At 40.5% G+C, this 16,709-nt stretch overlaps 1 protein-coding gene across 2 annotated transcripts in view; it reads left to right on the forward strand.

Moving 5' to 3' along the window:
- Window positions 1-16,709, forward strand: part of JAZF1 (JAZF zinc finger 1) — a 344,361-nt gene that overhangs the window by 180,513 nt on the left and 147,139 nt on the right. The window contains exons 1-2 of one of the 2 annotated variants that reach the window (XM_009002227.5): window positions 12,532-12,603; window positions 12,786-12,858. In XM_009002227.5, coding sequence (XP_009000475.1) covers window positions 12,561-12,603; window positions 12,786-12,858 — 116 coding nt within the window. In that variant the 5' untranslated portion in view covers window positions 12,532-12,560. Of the gene's footprint in view, window positions 1-12,531; window positions 12,604-12,785; window positions 12,859-16,709 lie in introns of those variants that run through there. The other variant, XM_002751446.5, reaches the window with a different exon arrangement.

The following is a 16,709-nucleotide window of genomic DNA, read 5'->3' on the forward strand; positions in this document are numbered from 1 at the left end:
TTAGAAATGGCTAAAACCGCAGGAGACAGACTCACAGATGGGATATATAGGTGTCAGGTCATAGGCCTCTAGCACAGGTGTTTCTTCTTAGCTTGGGACCATCTATTCCAGATGGCTCATCAGGTTACCCCCACCTACCCGCAGTTATCCCTGCTGTTTCTCTAAAGTCCAGGTACTTATATATTTATATCACAAAACATGCAAATAGTGATTCCTATACTTGATTAGAAAAGCTGATTTTTTTTTTTTTTTTTTTTTGAGACGGAGTTTCCCTCTTGTTACCCAGGCTGGAGTGCAATGGTGCGATCTCGGCTCACCGCAACCTCCGCCTCCTGGGTTCAGGCAATTCTCCTGCCTCAGCCTCTCGAGTAGCTGGGATTACAGGCACGCGCCACCATGCCCAGCTGATTTTTTGTATTTTTAGTAGAGACGGGGTTTCACCATGTTGACCAGGTTGGTCTCCATCTCTCAACCTCGTGATCCACCCATCTCGGCCTCCCAAAGTGCTGGGATTACAGGCTTGAGCCACCGTGACCGGCCTAGAAAAGCTGATATTTTTACACTAGATTATTCTTATAACAGATCAATATAAGTTGCTTCCTCTACAGTCCAGTCTGCTTGAGAGCTGAGACCTTTTTGTATGTGTGTTGGCAGGGGTGGGTGGGGGCAGACTTCAGTGCCTGGCACCCAATACTTGATGTATATATTTGACCCTCTGTAAATATCCATTATTGATTATTTTTATCTTATTTTGTGGTTTCCTAATTGGGCTTACTTCTTCATCAACCTTTTTTCCTTCTAGAATCCAAGTTTGTCCTAAATTTATATTTGAGTCAAGGGAAAGGGAGGAAAATTTCTTTCAATGCAGATAGGAGAGATGTCACAGTACATGTAGGTTTCAGGTAAATGTGATGCATGATGTCAGAGCTGCCCTTTAAAGAAAAACAAAAATTGGCAGGTGGGGTGGAATGGGTTATAGGAAAAGAAGAGGAACAAATGGGAACAGATCTGCATTAATAAATATTCAGACTGAGCCCCACTCCTATGTCAGTGTTTGTAGGTGGTGGTATTACATGTAGTACTGGGTGATGGAAGTTGTGCACACTCTCATTTTTCACTTTAATTGCCTGCCTGAAAAGATCCTGACAGCTTCAAAGGTTACTGCTGGTTGTATTGTTCATAACTCAGAAGTAATATGCATGTGCAATTTGCTTCATTATTGTCCACTAATAATTAATTCTGGAAAAATCTTAAGACGACCAAAAGAGCCATAATTTGACATGATTATTTTCTCCTCCTCTTTCTCCCATTCTTTAACTATCCCCATTTAGAGTTAGCCATAGAGGCTGTGATGATTGGGGTGTGATTTTACTCTGATTTTCTTTTCATGCATTTAGTATGATACATTTTTAAAGAGGTTTTTCTTTTTTTTCAATCCAAGAAAATAAACAAAACATGAAATATTTCATGTTTCAGATTAGAGTATTGGGTCCAACAAAATAAACCAGAATTCTGGTTGTTTTGTGTTTCAGTCAAAATTTGGTTTGGCTTCATGTAATCGAAAAACCTTCAAATAATGGCTTAAGTGGAAGAGAAGTTTATTTCTCTCACTTTAAAGAAGACTGGAGGTGCTCAGTTCAAAAATAGTGTGGAGCTTCACCCAGTCAGGAATCCAGACTCCTATTGTATTGCTTCACCATCTGTGACTTCCATTGACAAGACTGTCTCATACCCAGAATAGATGAAGGAACTCCAGTCTTTCTTTCAGGCAGCCTGAAAGAAATCTGCAATATTAAGGAGGCTTCCTGACTACTTATACTCTTGGCCTTATCCTATTGGCCAAGACTTAGTCACATGGATGCACCTGGCTCAAAGAATGCTGGAAAATGTGGTTTTTATACAAGGCAGCCATGTTTCTAAGTATTATGGAGGGAAAGGGGGAAAACAGCTCTTGGGCAGCCGCCAGCTGTCCCTGCCACACTTATGTGAGTGATGAATTCTTATATTTTCTATGTATCATTATGCCACATAAAATGGAAATAATCCAGAACAGTGCAAATTTTAATTTCAAAACACCTTATGGACTAAAGAACTGAGCAGTAGTTACACTTTACATGTTTACTAATTTAATCCACATTTCAACCCTAGGGTGGAAAAAACTATTCTTATCAAGTTTTTATGGTTGAAAAATACCTTGAGGCTTAAAGAAGTTACACAGCTAGGATTGAACTAGGCAGTTTGACTTGTATGCAACACCAAATGTGCCAGTGAGAGGGCGGTTATCATAGCCTTCGAGACTCAGGTACCAGATCAACTAAAACACCGAACTCAGGGCTAATTTTGATTCTATTCTTTCTATCCCCCAGTCTTTCATATTCACTCTCTTGTGAAATTTACCATTCACTTGGTTTCGAATACAGCATAACCTCTGACTTTTAAAAAGTCCCTGCTGGAATTCTACTGGGCCTAGTAGGTTCTCAGCCAATATTTGGCCGTGTTATATGATAACCAATCAGGTTATCGTATTTAATCAGGGCAGTTGGCATCTTACAGAATATCGCTGTTTTGTTTTGAGAGACATGTTTTTGTCCAGTTGCCTGTTGGAATGTGTGGTGTTATGATGGGATTCTTCAGCATTTCACTTCCTATCTATACCATGAGTCTTTAATCTCCCCTTTCTTTGAGGTCCAGACTTCTTGGTTCTGCAAAATATCTTAACACACGTCAAAAACAGACTATGTTCTTGACTATCAAATTCCTTTTCACCTTCTAGTTACTTCTTTGATTTTGTAATGAAATACTCAGATCTATAACATAAAAATCTTCTATTTCCATTTCTTTTTCACCCCCTGCCACCACCAATTATTTTTCTAAAACATGGGCCATATCAGTTTATACCTTCAGTACTCTACATTGTCTGCAGAATTAAGTTTGAACTCTTGGAGAGCATTGCAAGCCTTTTGTGATGTGACCCAATCTGCATTTCAGGCCTCTTGCAGAGTTTCAGCCCCACTGACTTCCTGCCACTCCCTGCTCCTTCCTATTAAATACTTCTGCTTTATCTGGTCAAACTGTCTTCTATTTAGACTCATCGTTTTCTCATCTTTCCTGAATGTACATTTAGTTCCAGACTCATGTAAATTTTTCTTTCAAGAAGTTCCCCTGAGTTGCACAGAGAATCATGTTTTGTTTCTAGAGTAGTTAATATAAACTATATTGACAAACATTGTAGTCTATCTTAGATGATTGGGTTTTTGTTTTGTTGTTTCTGTTTTTGTTTTCTTTGAAACAGTCTCACTCTGTCACCCAGGCTAGAGTGCAGTGGCGTGTTCTCAGCTCACTGCAACCTCTACTGGATTCAAGCAATTCTCATGTCTCAGCCTCCTGAGTAGTTAGGATTACAGGCACACCACCATGCCTGGCTAAGTTTTGTATTTTTAGTAGAGACAGGGTATTGCCAGGTTGCCCAGGCTGGTCTCAAACTCCTGATCTCAAGTGATTCACCTACCTCGGCCTCCCAAAGTGCTGGGATTACACATTGCACCTGGCTGCATTATTGTTAACTGGGAATGTTCATCTTTTTTGCTCATTTGTGAACCTACTGACTTAAAATTTCCCCTAAGCAACTAAACATGGCAAGAATTCGATGTCTTTTTTGAAATGAATTCACTTTATTTGTCTTCATTAAGAAAATAAGAACAGTGGCTCACGCCTGTAATCCCAGCACTTTGGGAGGCCAAGGCGGGTGGATTGCTTGAGCCCAGGAGTTCGAGACCAGCCCGGCCAACATGGCAAAACCCCATCTCTACTAAAAATACAAAAATTACTTGGGTGTGGTGGTGGGCGCCTGTAATCCCAGCTACTCAGGAGGCTAAGGCACAAGAATTGCTTGAACCCAGGAGACAGGGGTTGGCAGTGAGCTGAGATCCTGCCACTGCACCGAATCCTGGGCGACAGAGCGAGACTATCTCAAAGTAAGAAAGTGAAAAAAAGAAGAAAATAGAAGCACTTATCTAGGTCCAAACAGCCTCTTTGTTATTCTTGTCTTATTGCCTCCTCACCAGCCTTCTGGCCTCCAGATTTAGACTGCAGAAAATGACATTGTCACCTAGAAGCAATCTAGGAGCAATAGCTCTGTTTCTCACAATATTCATGTAGCTTTAAAGCAAGGTTTCTCAACCTTGGCAGTATCGACATTTTCGACCAGATAATTCTTTGTTGTAGGCGCTACTCTGTGTGCATATGTAGGGTGTTCAGCAGCATCCCTGACCTCCATCCGCTAGATACTACATTTGTACCCTCTCTCCAATTGCTAGTGGACTTTGCCAAATGTCCCAGGGCAGGGGTAGGGTTGGGGTGGCGGGGGCGGGGGCGGCTGCAAAACTGTCTGCAGTTCAGAACCACTCTTCTAAAGTATCTCTGTAAATATTCTGCCACCATTGGGTATTGCATCTTCAACTACACTGCTTTTCCACGGTATCCACAGACTTCCATGTGCTTTTTGCCTCAATCATAATGCCATTCTAGGTTTCTTGCCCTCACCTATGAATGACTCTCTGTGCTCATTCCCTTCAAAACCTGGCTCAGTTCCCATTCCTCAGTAAAGCCTTCCCAGATAAGCCTTATCTGCCTTCTGTCCCTTATTATTGTGAATTGTAATCATTTTATAGCCCTCTGAACATCTGTGCTTGGTAGGATGTATTTTGGTGGAAGTATATTCTGGTAAAGTCACTTACCATAGGTCTGTTTACCCCTCCTGTCTGCCTCACACTCTTAGGCAGGAATGTCTGAGCCAAATTCTTTTGTGTCCTCTGTGGTCCTGCATGTCAAGGGTATTCATTCACGTATTCATCATACGTAATCACACTGATTATTTACAGAGCACTGGGCTTAGGATTTGTGGCCTGTAAGATCTGGGTCCTTAAGGAGCTTCCATTTTAGTGGGGCGATAAGACATATTTGCAAATATGTATGGTACAATGCATGTTGAAAGAACTATATGGGCCAAAGCTTTGGAAGAGGGGTAGGATTTCCTTGAGCAAACAATGTTAGGCAGAAAGAGGGGTAGATTTCCTTTCCATAAACAGGTATTTGCCTTCCAGCCTTCAGAGACAGTTCAAGAGCCTCATGCTCCTGCGTTGTCTTTTGTCACTAAGCCTCACTCACAAGCCGCTGTCTTCTCTTCCGCATACCTTCTCATAGGCATTTTTCATGGGCAAGGTCCACAGAGCAGCTCCTCTATGATCTTTTGCATTGCATGCTGCTTGGATCCGTCATCAGGTTCATTTCTGGAGAAAGCAGGCATGTATGTTTGTGTGTGCACACAAATCAAATTAACTTGGTCCCAGGATTAAATGGGACCACCTTGTGGCCTTACTCCAGTTGGAAAGAATTTTGTTGTTGTTTAGTCTCAGCACCCCAGTCTCCAGAGCTGCTGTATACAGATGTGCAGGTTGTATATTTAACAAGCATATCTGGCAGCCATTATGGTTTCTGGCAAGCTCTCTTCTCAAAAGTACCAAGGCAAGAGCTTGGGTGGATAAAGCACACCCCATCAACCACTGAAGAGTGTGAACTGATAGTGCCATTTTCATAGATAGAAGGGCTACACATCTTACACTTAGGGAAAAATTCAAGCCATTGATGATCCTAGGAGTTTGATAGATTGGTAGAGTTGGAAAGTATCCTAGTCAGAATTATTTTTTATCATTTTAACCCTCCAGTCTGCCAGAAGTAGAGAAGGTTGCAGCAGGCAGCTGATTTAGCCTCATGGAGCATTGTCCTAACAGTTCTTGGTTGAATAATGTTTATTCATTCACTTGTGGCAGGAAAACTCAGGCTACAAATGTGAACATGAATGCTTGTTTTAATAGATGGTGTTATTGTGCTGCACAGTGTCCCTGACTTTCAGATATTTGACTCATAAAGTTTACAGCAACACTTAACTGCATCTGGATTTCACATTGAATTTGGGAAAGCAGGAATCTCACTGAAATTTGCACTGACTTCCCTGTAATGGAAATTATGGCCTGGGAAAAGTTTCAAATGACGTGTCTATTATAAACTAAGGAAAAGTTGATCCATTCAAAGGCTGGTTATGTGCAATTGTAGAATTTTTTTTTTAAGGGCCATTGCCAACAAGAATTATTTGTTTCAGCAGCTGAAGTAAATTAGCCATAAATTAAAAGTTGGTTTTTGTAAATTGTTGATGCAACAAATTCAGTCTTCAAAGTGGGGTGAAAGTTGCAGCCAAAAAAACTATTTTGGGCTTTTAAGAAAGTATAAAAAAGATTATCTATATGGAGTCCGGTGAGGATGAGCAGCATTCTTTTTTTTTTTTTTTTTGAGATGGAGTTTTGCTCTTGTTGCTCGGGCTGGAGTATAGTGGTACAATCTCAGCTCACGGCAGCCTCCACCTCCTGGGTTTAAGCGATTCTCCTGCTTCAGCCTCCCAAGTAGCTGGGATCACAGGCATGTGCCACCATGCCTAGCTAATGTATTTTTAGTAGAGATGGGGTTTCTTCATGTTGGTCAGACTAGTCTCGAACTCCTGACCTCAGGTGATCCACCTGCCTCGGCCTCCCAAAGTGCTGAGATTCCAGGCATGAACCATTACGCCCAGCCGAACAGCATTTTTGATAGTCCAAATGCTGGCCCAATGAGAGGACACAGGGCTTCTGGTCCTAGCCCTGCCAGTACTGGGTTTGTGTAAGGAGACATGTCGCTTAATCTCCCAGGCCTTGATGTGTTTGTTCCTTCTTCCTCTGATTGCTCTCTTCCTTTTTTCTGTCCTGGTCTCCCCATTGGTTTGTTTTGGTTTCTCTCATTCACGTTTAACACTTTTCCTCCAATGTCTAGAGATAATTTCTTGACTGTTCTTGGCTCATATTTAAAGCCAAGTCAGGCTGAGCTCAGTGGCTCACAACTATTAATCCCAGCACTTTGGGAGGCCAAGGCAAGAGGATTGCTTGAGTCCAGGAGTTCAAGACCAGCCTGGGCAATATAGCAAGACCCCCATCTCTAAAAAGGAAGGAAGAGAAGGAAGGAGGGAGCGACGGAGGGAAGGAAGGGAAGGAAGGGAAAGAAGGAAGGAAAGAGAGAAGTAGGCAGGCAGCCTGGCTCACCTATGGTGATGCACACTTGCAGTCCTATCTGCTGAGGAGAATGAGGTAAGAGGATCTCTTGAGCCCAGAAATTTGAGGCTGCAGTAATCTATGGTCTGATTCTACCACTGTACTCTAGCCTGGGCAATAGGGCAAGACCATGACTCTTAAAAAAAAAAAATACCACAGCAATAAAAAGCTGCTAGAAGGCTCTGGATGGAAGCATGGATGGAGCTTGTTGACCATGCACTTAACTGTAGGGGGATTGTTTAATTAGGGAATAATCAGATGTCGGCACTGGCAGTCTTTTCTCCATGCCCACTTAACTCAATCAAAGAAGAATCTTCCTGACTGGTTACCATTGTTATTGGGAGCTGTGGAGTTGGCATATTTCCATTTTAACTCCATTTTCAGCCCTGCACTCTCCCTTCTCTCTCCACTACAGTTGGTGTCCTGCTTTCGTGTCCCTGGATAATCAACCTTTTAAACAACCCCCCTATTTTCAGCCCTTAACCTTCACCCACTTGCCTTTTGCCATACCTGACACCTCTAAGTCCAGGGCCTCTCAGGGTTTCTACAGGGGCTTCAGATCTTGGCTCTGAAGTCTCCCCTATTGCAGGTGCTTGAAGCTGTATCTTCATCTACTCTAGGTCTTTTTCTACTCCTGTATGAGTTTTCCATCTTCCAAAACACTGATTCAAATAACTTATTTCCGGATGCCTCTGGGCCATTCTTCTATCCTTGATGAGTTTTTTATTCATGTATTTCTAGTTTAGTGGGGCTTTGGATGGTGAAGGAAACAGATGCTCCTGATGAAGCTGCTATCTGTAAGCAAAAGTCTTCAGTTTTATCATTATGAAAATAGTCGATCAGTGTATTCATTCAGCAGTTACTTTGCATCTCCTGCGTGCAGGGCACTGAGCTGAGTGCTGGAGAAATGAAAGAAGTTGAGACAAGTTCTTCACCTGAAAAGTTTGGAAGGAGAGGATATGCCTGGGTAACCTCCCATCAGGGGCTAGCACTAGGAACACAGTGGTGCAGAATGAGGAGGAGGATGCAGCAAACTCCACACCGAATGTTGTGGAAGGCTGTGCTGAACAAAGTCTACAACTCTGTGGCTTCACAAGTTCAATAGCTGGGGAAGGCCATGAACAGACAGCACCTATTAGTTACTGCTGATTCCCAGGAAAAGTGGTATATCCAGCCCAGATCTTCCACATCACTCATCTGGCTGGGTGGGCCTTTGCCTCTCCAGGGTCTTCCAGCACTGCAAGTCCCCCACTGCCTTCCCACCCCCATCCTCTCAGGCCTCCCACTGTTTCTGTACACACTTAAAAAAGATCCTGGTGTTTGGAGGATATCGAATTTGAACAAGTTCTCAAGGGGCATGATATCACATCTTTCCCCGGACTGCTACCTCCCAGCGTGTGAATAGCACGTTGCCCATAGAGGCCGCTTTAGTTTTGTTGAGAGGTTGTGTGGCTGGTTCCTGACTTCCTCAAATTATAAGTAATCCAGGTTATAAAGTGTATACTAGCTAGAGCATAGCTAAAGCCCAAGAGCTCATTAATTAGCCTCACGGGACCAGACGAATAGTTTTCATTTAGGCTTGACAATAGTACAGCAAAAGGCGATTCTTTGGAACTGTGGCAGTCCTGATGCTTGATTGCCATTGGTTCCAATGCTGGAGACAACAGAGCTGATCAACATGGACTTCACGGAGTCAGCAAGGTGGTCTGTGGTGCTCGCCTTGCCTTTCCAGTTCCTACTGAGAAGGACCTGAACGCTGTCCTTTGCTTATTACTATCTGCCTTGCTGTTTCTTTGCCACTTGAGAAGCTATGGGAGCTACTGCTGTGACCTCTAGCCCTTCGTAATGTAGTTGAGTCTATAAAACCGTGAGTCACTAGGACCACATGAGCTACAGAAAGCTCTGTTTGTACCTGTGTCTAGCATTGCATAGCCAAGTCCTTATTACAGAGCTGTGCATTCAGAATTTCATTCCCTAAGATAAAGACAGACATTTTGCCATCTACTTTCAAGAATGCTGTGTTTTAGAAATGTTGAAGTAAGCTAGTGTAGGTGTTTATCACTCGGGTATTTTAAAATATATTTAATATGTGAATTACTTTAGCCTTCAGTCAACCTGAAATCTGTGAGTGTGCAAGGGACCGTGCATGGAGTAGTATAGGGCAGAAAACAGTGTCATCATCTCTGCTGGTGTTGTGCTTGACTCTACCCTGCCCTGCTAACAAAGTTGAAGTTTGAGTTTATCTTCTTAGTGATATGAAAGTGGTCGAGTGTTGTTATGTGGCTGCTGACAGCCATGTTATAGAAATGCTTACTCTCCTGCCAAATTGCAAGCTTAAGGAACCTCATGTGATTACGAAAAATGCAAGTGTTTTTATTCCACAGACTATTTGCCGACGTGGATTATATCTCCGGGCAATTATAGCCAATGTTCTAGTTCTACATTTTTATCGGCTCCATAAATGTGGGCCGTGGCCATCGCATTTCATATTATAATCCTTAGTGTAGCAGTTCATCATGTGCAAAAAATGTGTGAACAATGCAGCATGGTAGAAGGAAGTTCTTTGTTGGATTTAGTAATGTCTAATGAATAGTGTTACTCTTTCCAGTTTATTCTGATTGTGTCCCTTCTGCCCTCATATAATCCTCATGAGGAGTAGGTCATTGTGCAGGACCTGGGATCTGTCCTGCTCTGAAAATCCTACTCTCGTCTCTCTCCTCCTTTCCTGTAGAGGGATTTTAGCATCAGATAGTTACATTTCTGTCAGGGAGGGAGAAATCGTGAAGGCAGCTATTGTACTTTTACTGAATGTGAAGTGCTCAGCAGCATAATTAAATCCATAAAATGGTGAGTCATAATCCCCACACACCAGCCAGCCAGGAAGCAGGTGACGGAACCGACATTTATTTGTGACCAGCAGCTGATGTTACTTCTCCAGTAGCACTTGTGCAGTCCTCTTCTGATTTGTGGGCACCAAATGCCTAATTTCATTTTAAGATTTCAAAGCTTTAATGGATCTTCTAAAGGTTGCCCAGTGAAACACTTAGTTTGAAAAAGAGATTTGAGGACATGGTGGATGTCTGTCTGGAAGTTCTGCTGTCTTGTTGGTTCCCAGAGTACATTCTAAAAATATAGAATCCTACCTGAGGTGCTTCCAAATGGTTTTTCTGTGATGGAGAGGGTGGTGTTTGGAAGCTTACAGAAGTCTCTTTCCCACTTAAAATTTGAGGATATGTGAGCCTAAGTCTAGAATAGGTTATGGAAGATGACGAAGCAAATTAAGAAAACAAAACTTCAAAGCCTCGCTTTGTAAGTAAAGTGCAAAACGTTATTGATTTTCTGTGAATCGAGATTACAAGATGCAGTTTGTGTGATCAACAGGAGCCAACACCATTTATTATTTGAGCATCAGAACTGTAGACTTTTATATCAGATACTTCTCATTTCCGGAAGAGATTCTAGAGCTTGAAGAAGGAAAGGATAATATAAATGCATGTGTGTACATACACACATGGGAAAAAATTAAAAGCAAGGTAGTTAAGAGAGGTAATATTTAGAACAGTTTAGAATTATACAATCTGGGAACAAAGGAAAGCTTTAGAAGATGGTTTGTGTGAACATTGTTAGGTTGGGGAACGCCAGTTAGGGGAATGAAGACAAACAGAAGATTGTAAAAATGTATATGGGCCTCCTCCCCTTTACACACAGATTTCACACTCAGAACAGTGCTCTTTTCTTTCAAAATAATATGTCTTATGAAATCACATACTAGATATCTCTTTGAAGGATGGTTTTTAGTGATTGAGGTTAAGGCCCCTGTCTCAAAAGCAAAGCCCTTTGATCATCAGTACCTAAACTTGAGGTGAAACCGTTTTGTGAGTACTTGAGAAGTTCTCTACATTGCCTTGTTCTTTCTTATCTTCTTCCTTTCTTTACATTTTTATGGTTTTTATCTTTAATTTCATGTTTTTTACCTTGTTAAGCACCTAGAAAGACCTTGTAGGACTGGCACGTCAGTCACCATTTGCACACATGGCCCACCCAGCATACCAATGCACCATTTCTTTGGATTAAACACCTTTCCCTGTTGAACACTGTTCTACTGACTCCTCCAGCAAGTATCTTCCTTTCTGAAGCCTGGATCTGTGTTGGGATTACAGCAAATGTAAATGAGTATGAGTAAGAGCTGTGTTTGAAAACTGTGTTTACCCTTGAAGAGTGGTTTTCTTGTATTTAGAGAACCACTCCTTTTATCGCTAGCCCAGAGATCGAGGCATAGCCTCAGTTGCATGTGTTGTAATCATTGTAGGAAGGAGGAAATGCAGAGCTACTGATCTATGCTCGTTTGCACTGCCAAAACCTTCAGACCCGACTCGATGGAGCCATTCAGAGAATCTTTGTCTCTTGTTTCAGAATTTGGCTTTCAAGGACCTGCAGTGGCAAAGACCCAGGAAGCAGGATTTCTGAATAGTGTCCCTGAAATTCTTGGCATAGAAAAAACAACAAAATGAACATGAGATTCTTAATTTTAAGAATTTACTAAAACTGCACTACTGTCCAGTTTTAGTCTGGGAGTTAAAAGCATTGTAATTTGATTTTTATGCTGTCATTGTTGCCACCCATGTTCTCTGTCACTGTATCTGCTTCCCTCCCCCCATCACCTGTTAATGCACTTTGGAGTTAGTGGGCATAGCTTACATCTACCATGTGCAGTAAACACTTCCTGTGCAAAGGTGCTGGAAACAACATCTGTCATTACATCAAAGAAGGGGTTACTGCCAAGTGCAGCTGGAAGGTTTCTAATAATGAGATAGTTTTAAGTGAAGCTGTAATGAAAAGAAATCTGTGGGAACTCTCTGAACCTTTTTCTAAGAAAACAAAATTGAGTGCTCATTTTCCTCATACGTCCTTATTACATAAACATTGTTTTTGCGTATATTTATACAGCCACTTTTCTAAGTGAGAAGTTTGAGAATACGTTTCTGGTTGTGAAAAGTACCTTTTTGGTGCTGTGCTGGAGAAGCACCATTATGAAGCGTTGCTATGGCATTGAATTCTGTCTCTTTGAGGGGAAAGCTCCTCTGGTGATGTGGTGTTTGTTGACTCTGAACCAGTATGAGAATTTCTGATTGAGAGTCTAGAAAAATTATAATAAACTCATTATACATTTTTAAAAAGAGAACTACCCTCCAGAATATGAATCCAAATGCAGAAACATGTTTCATGAACAAGAACAATACTCAGTAGATTTTCAAATTGATGGAGCTTTCCAATGGAAACTAATTTGTTCCAGCATTGAAGTGAGCATAATTAACAGAGACTTTCTTTCTTAGGCCGATTAACCACCGAAAACCATGCCAACATTGTAACTGTAAGCAGTGAAAACCAATATTTATGAGGGGGATTGTGCAAGAGTTTGTGTGACAGATGGACATTTTATCACTGTTGATGTTTGGAATTCCCTTGAAAAGTAATGCAATATCTTGTTATTTATGGATGAATGAACAAATGATTGTGTTTTGCCGACTGAGTTTTCTTTACAAAGAGGTGTACTAAATTAATCTTTTTCTCTGCTTAGCCTCTGTTATGTTAGACAGCCTCATATATTCTGATGCAAAATCTAAAAAAATCATAATTGTGTTTTTATTACAGATACAGATCCGCGGGTTTTAGAAAAACAAGAATTACAGCAGCCAACCTATGTTGCCCTGAGTTACATTAATAGGTAAGCCACTTTCAGAATTTGTAACAACCTCATATCTGCCGCTTGTTTACTTTTTAAATCCGTCTTTTTAACAGAATAGAAGAATAATGTTTCAGTCTTAAAACATTTGCATGAGACTATTTAAAACAACCTCTATATGGAATGCTCTTGTTTCTCTGTTGGGGAGAAGTTGGATTGTAATGCTCTGCGCATATGCTGCAAACATGACTGATTTATAAGCTCATTTCGGAAGTATTATGTATGCAGAGTTGGAATATGCTCTTTGGACTTCATAGAGCAGTTTAGGAGATTAATGGATTTATGTTTGAGTCAACCTTTTAAATCCTGAGGTGACGGAGTACTTTATGAATTCAAAACACTGTTGGAATATCAGAGTATATCAGAATATAATAAATTGAAATAATTTAATTTCAGAAAGTTATTTGGTAGCAACTCATCTTTTAGTAAAAACATGCTCAACAACTGACTCCATCTGTAGAGTAACATGAGGTTTTACTTAAACTGAGCATGTGAACCCAACTTTAGAGGACCATTTCAAACTTGATATATCTGGTCTAAAAGAGGACTTAGTGTTTCAGCCAACTCAAATAATTAAGGAGACAGTAATATTTGGAGAGAACCTGAAATCAACTTAGGTTAAGAAAACACACAGTCCCAAAGCAAAAAAAGACAAAGTAAAAGCAAACCTCGTTTTTTATGAGAATGAGAAACTCTCTGCTCATAATTCAGGGAATGAATTTCTATTGATGAGTCTTTTCATAGAAGGTGAGGAGTATTTTTAGTCTGTTGGTACGGGAATGGAGGTTTGGGGTCTGAAGTGGAAAGCTGGGAATGAATTATCTGTACTGTTTCATTTGAGTGCCTTTTTTGAAAACTTACTTGATTCTTGCCCAGATAGTGCTGTGAATTAGAGACACCTCTTGTTGAGTTTCAGGTTCTTCTGTGAAGCCTGTTTTTAAAAGGATTCATTGATATAAACATCTATTTGCATAGCTCCCTTGGATTTCAATAGCTGCAGTTTTTCGTTACCCATAATTTTTGACATGTGTTAAGTAGAACGCTTTCAAAATTACATCAAATGAAAATAAAGACATATATACTTTTTGGGATTTCTTACAGAGCCAGTATTGTTTTCCATAATTAGCAAGGGTTTTAAAAATTTTTAATTATATATTGAAGTTATATGAATTAATATAACTAATAATATTAGCCTAGTCATATTAGAGAATAGGATGAACAGGTATATAAACTGTCATATTGAATAGGACTTTTAATAGTGTGGCTGTCACTTTGGGTAAAATACGTCACCTATGTGTATACAAATTTGTGTAATACTAAGTCATATTCTAGTAAGAATATAAAAATTTCACCTTCCTTCTTTGTATTTATATTGTCAGCAATGCTGGACAGCAGGTAGCTACTAATTATATAGGAGTTACACTCACTAAAGTAAAAAATATTCTGCCAAGCATGATTTGGGACTACAAAATAAGTCAAAGAATAGGGACAGGGCCCCAGACATGAACCACCAGAGAACTTGAATCAAGTGCAATAGTTTGGCATAAACTGTCAGTAGGATGTGCTGGACTTCTAGAATCAGGGCATGATCAGTGGGTGTGAAATTTCTTGGATAAGTCATCTTGGAGAAAGTGAGTCATTTTTAAAATAACATTTTATTATTACAGCCGTATACAGGCATTATAGAAAATTAGAAAATATGGTCAGACAAAAATGTAAAAACAAATTAAAACATCACATTCCCACCACCCAGATATCACTGCTGCTAACACTTTCTCATATTTTTTCAGATCATTTTCTAAAAATACATAAATATATAATTTTTAATCAAGAACTCAACATACTACTTTATAATCTGCCCTTCTTAGTCATTCATCTCTACTTTTCCATTTTAAATTTAAGTCTTGTCTAATACCCAGATTTCTAATCTAATATTCAGATATCTCCAAGTGATCTAAACATGTTCTTTACAGCTGTTCTGTCAAGTCTAGCAGCCCAATTCAGAGAATCACATTGCACCTGGATATTTTCTCCTTCAAGTTTCTTTTAATCTGGCACAATCATTTTATTGGCAATGACTTATTGAAGAGATAGGTTAATTGTTCCACAGAATGTTTTTACCTTCTGAATTTTCTCTTGGCTGTTTCCTCTAGACGTCATGTGATGAGTTCCTCTGTCTTCTGTATTTACTATAGATTAGAAGTTAGATCTGGAGAAGATGGTTCTTGAACTGGGTATCTCATTAAATTTACAAACCTGAGAAAATAGAGAATTTGACAGATCAAATCCCAGCTGGGAGAGAAGTAGACATATGTAGTGGATCAGTAAGTTTACCAACGATTTTTAAGTGAAGAGAAAGATTGGGTGGAAGGTTGCCCAAGTTACTGCCACTTCCACTCATACAGGATCCCTAGTGCCACATTCAGAGCATAAACTTACCACACAGCAGGCACTTTCGATGTATTTGCAGGAACATAGTAGACGAAAGAGAAGGCCAAGCAACAAATTAGCCTGGCCATGATGGAAAGATGGCTAAAAAGAGTCTTGGGGACCTTGGGTAACAGAAAGGAAACATGCAGTATCAAAACTCAGATGAAGCCAGTGTGCATTCAAGATGATAGTAATAAGGAGTAAGTCATGTGAAAGAAAATCAGCTTGACAGCAATAGGCTAAATACGGCTGAAGACAGTGCCTTTTTGTTTTTTTTTTTTTAATATGCTTTTTACAGATAAGAGATTTTTATTTCCACTGAGGGGAAATAAATTCTAATTTTTCTGAGCAGTGAAGACAAGAAAAGAATGATGATTTTTCTGCCCAAATATCTGTTTAAACAACCTTGATGGATATTTGGGCATCTCAAAATTGAGATGAAACTTTCTTTGGCAATAACATTGACTAATCAATCAACAGAGGGTTAGGTTCCTTAAAAATGGAGCTAGCTTTTTGGATTATTAAAAAAAGAACAAGACAGTTGTTGCCTTTATATACCTCTTTAAAATTACACTCTTGAGCATAATATGTTGAACATAATAGATATTTATGGATAGAAAGGAAAAATCTTTGGTTTCCTTAAAAGTGGGGTTGGTTCGTGTTTTTTAATGGAGTCTCACTCTGTTGCCAGGTTGGGGTTTGGTGGCATGACCTCAGCACACTGCAACCTCCACCTCCTGGGTTTAAGCAGTTCTTCTGCCTCAGCCTCCCAAGTAGCTCGGATTAAAGACACGTGCCACCAGGCCCAGCTAATTTTGTATTTTTAATAGAGACAGAATTTTACTATGTTGGCCAGGGTGGTCTCGAACTCCTGACCTCAAGATCCATACATCTTGGCCTCCCAGAGTGCTGGGATTACAGGGGTGAGCCACCGCGCCCTGCCAAAAGTGGGTGTTTGTTTGTTTGAGACAGAGTCTCACTCTGTCGCCAGGCTGGAATGCCGTGGTACCATCACAGCTCACTGCAATCTCTACCTCCCGATTCAAGCGATTTCCTTGCCTCAGCCTCCCAAGTAGCTGGAATCAGGCACACCAACGTGCCCGAATAATTTTTTGTATGTTAGTAGAATCGGGGTTTCACCATGTTGACCAGGATGGTCTCAATCTCCTGACCTCATGAGCCACCCACCATGGCCTCCCAAAGTACTGGAATTGCAGGTGTGAGCCACCACACCCAGCCCAAAAGTGGGTTTTTTTTTAATGACCTAATGGACATCAGCTGGATTTTGGATTTTGCTTCTAATCTGCTGCAATGTTATGTGTCATACAGCCTCTGGAAAACCCCACTGTACACCTGTGAAAAAATGAGAACGAAAAAGGCAAATGATAGTACACAGTGGGGCA

The sequence above is a fragment of the Callithrix jacchus genome, chromosome 11 (assembly GCF_049354715.1).
Source record: "Callithrix jacchus isolate 240 chromosome 11, calJac240_pri, whole genome shotgun sequence".
Classification (NCBI taxonomy): Eukaryota; Metazoa; Chordata; class Mammalia; order Primates; family Cebidae; genus Callithrix; species Callithrix jacchus.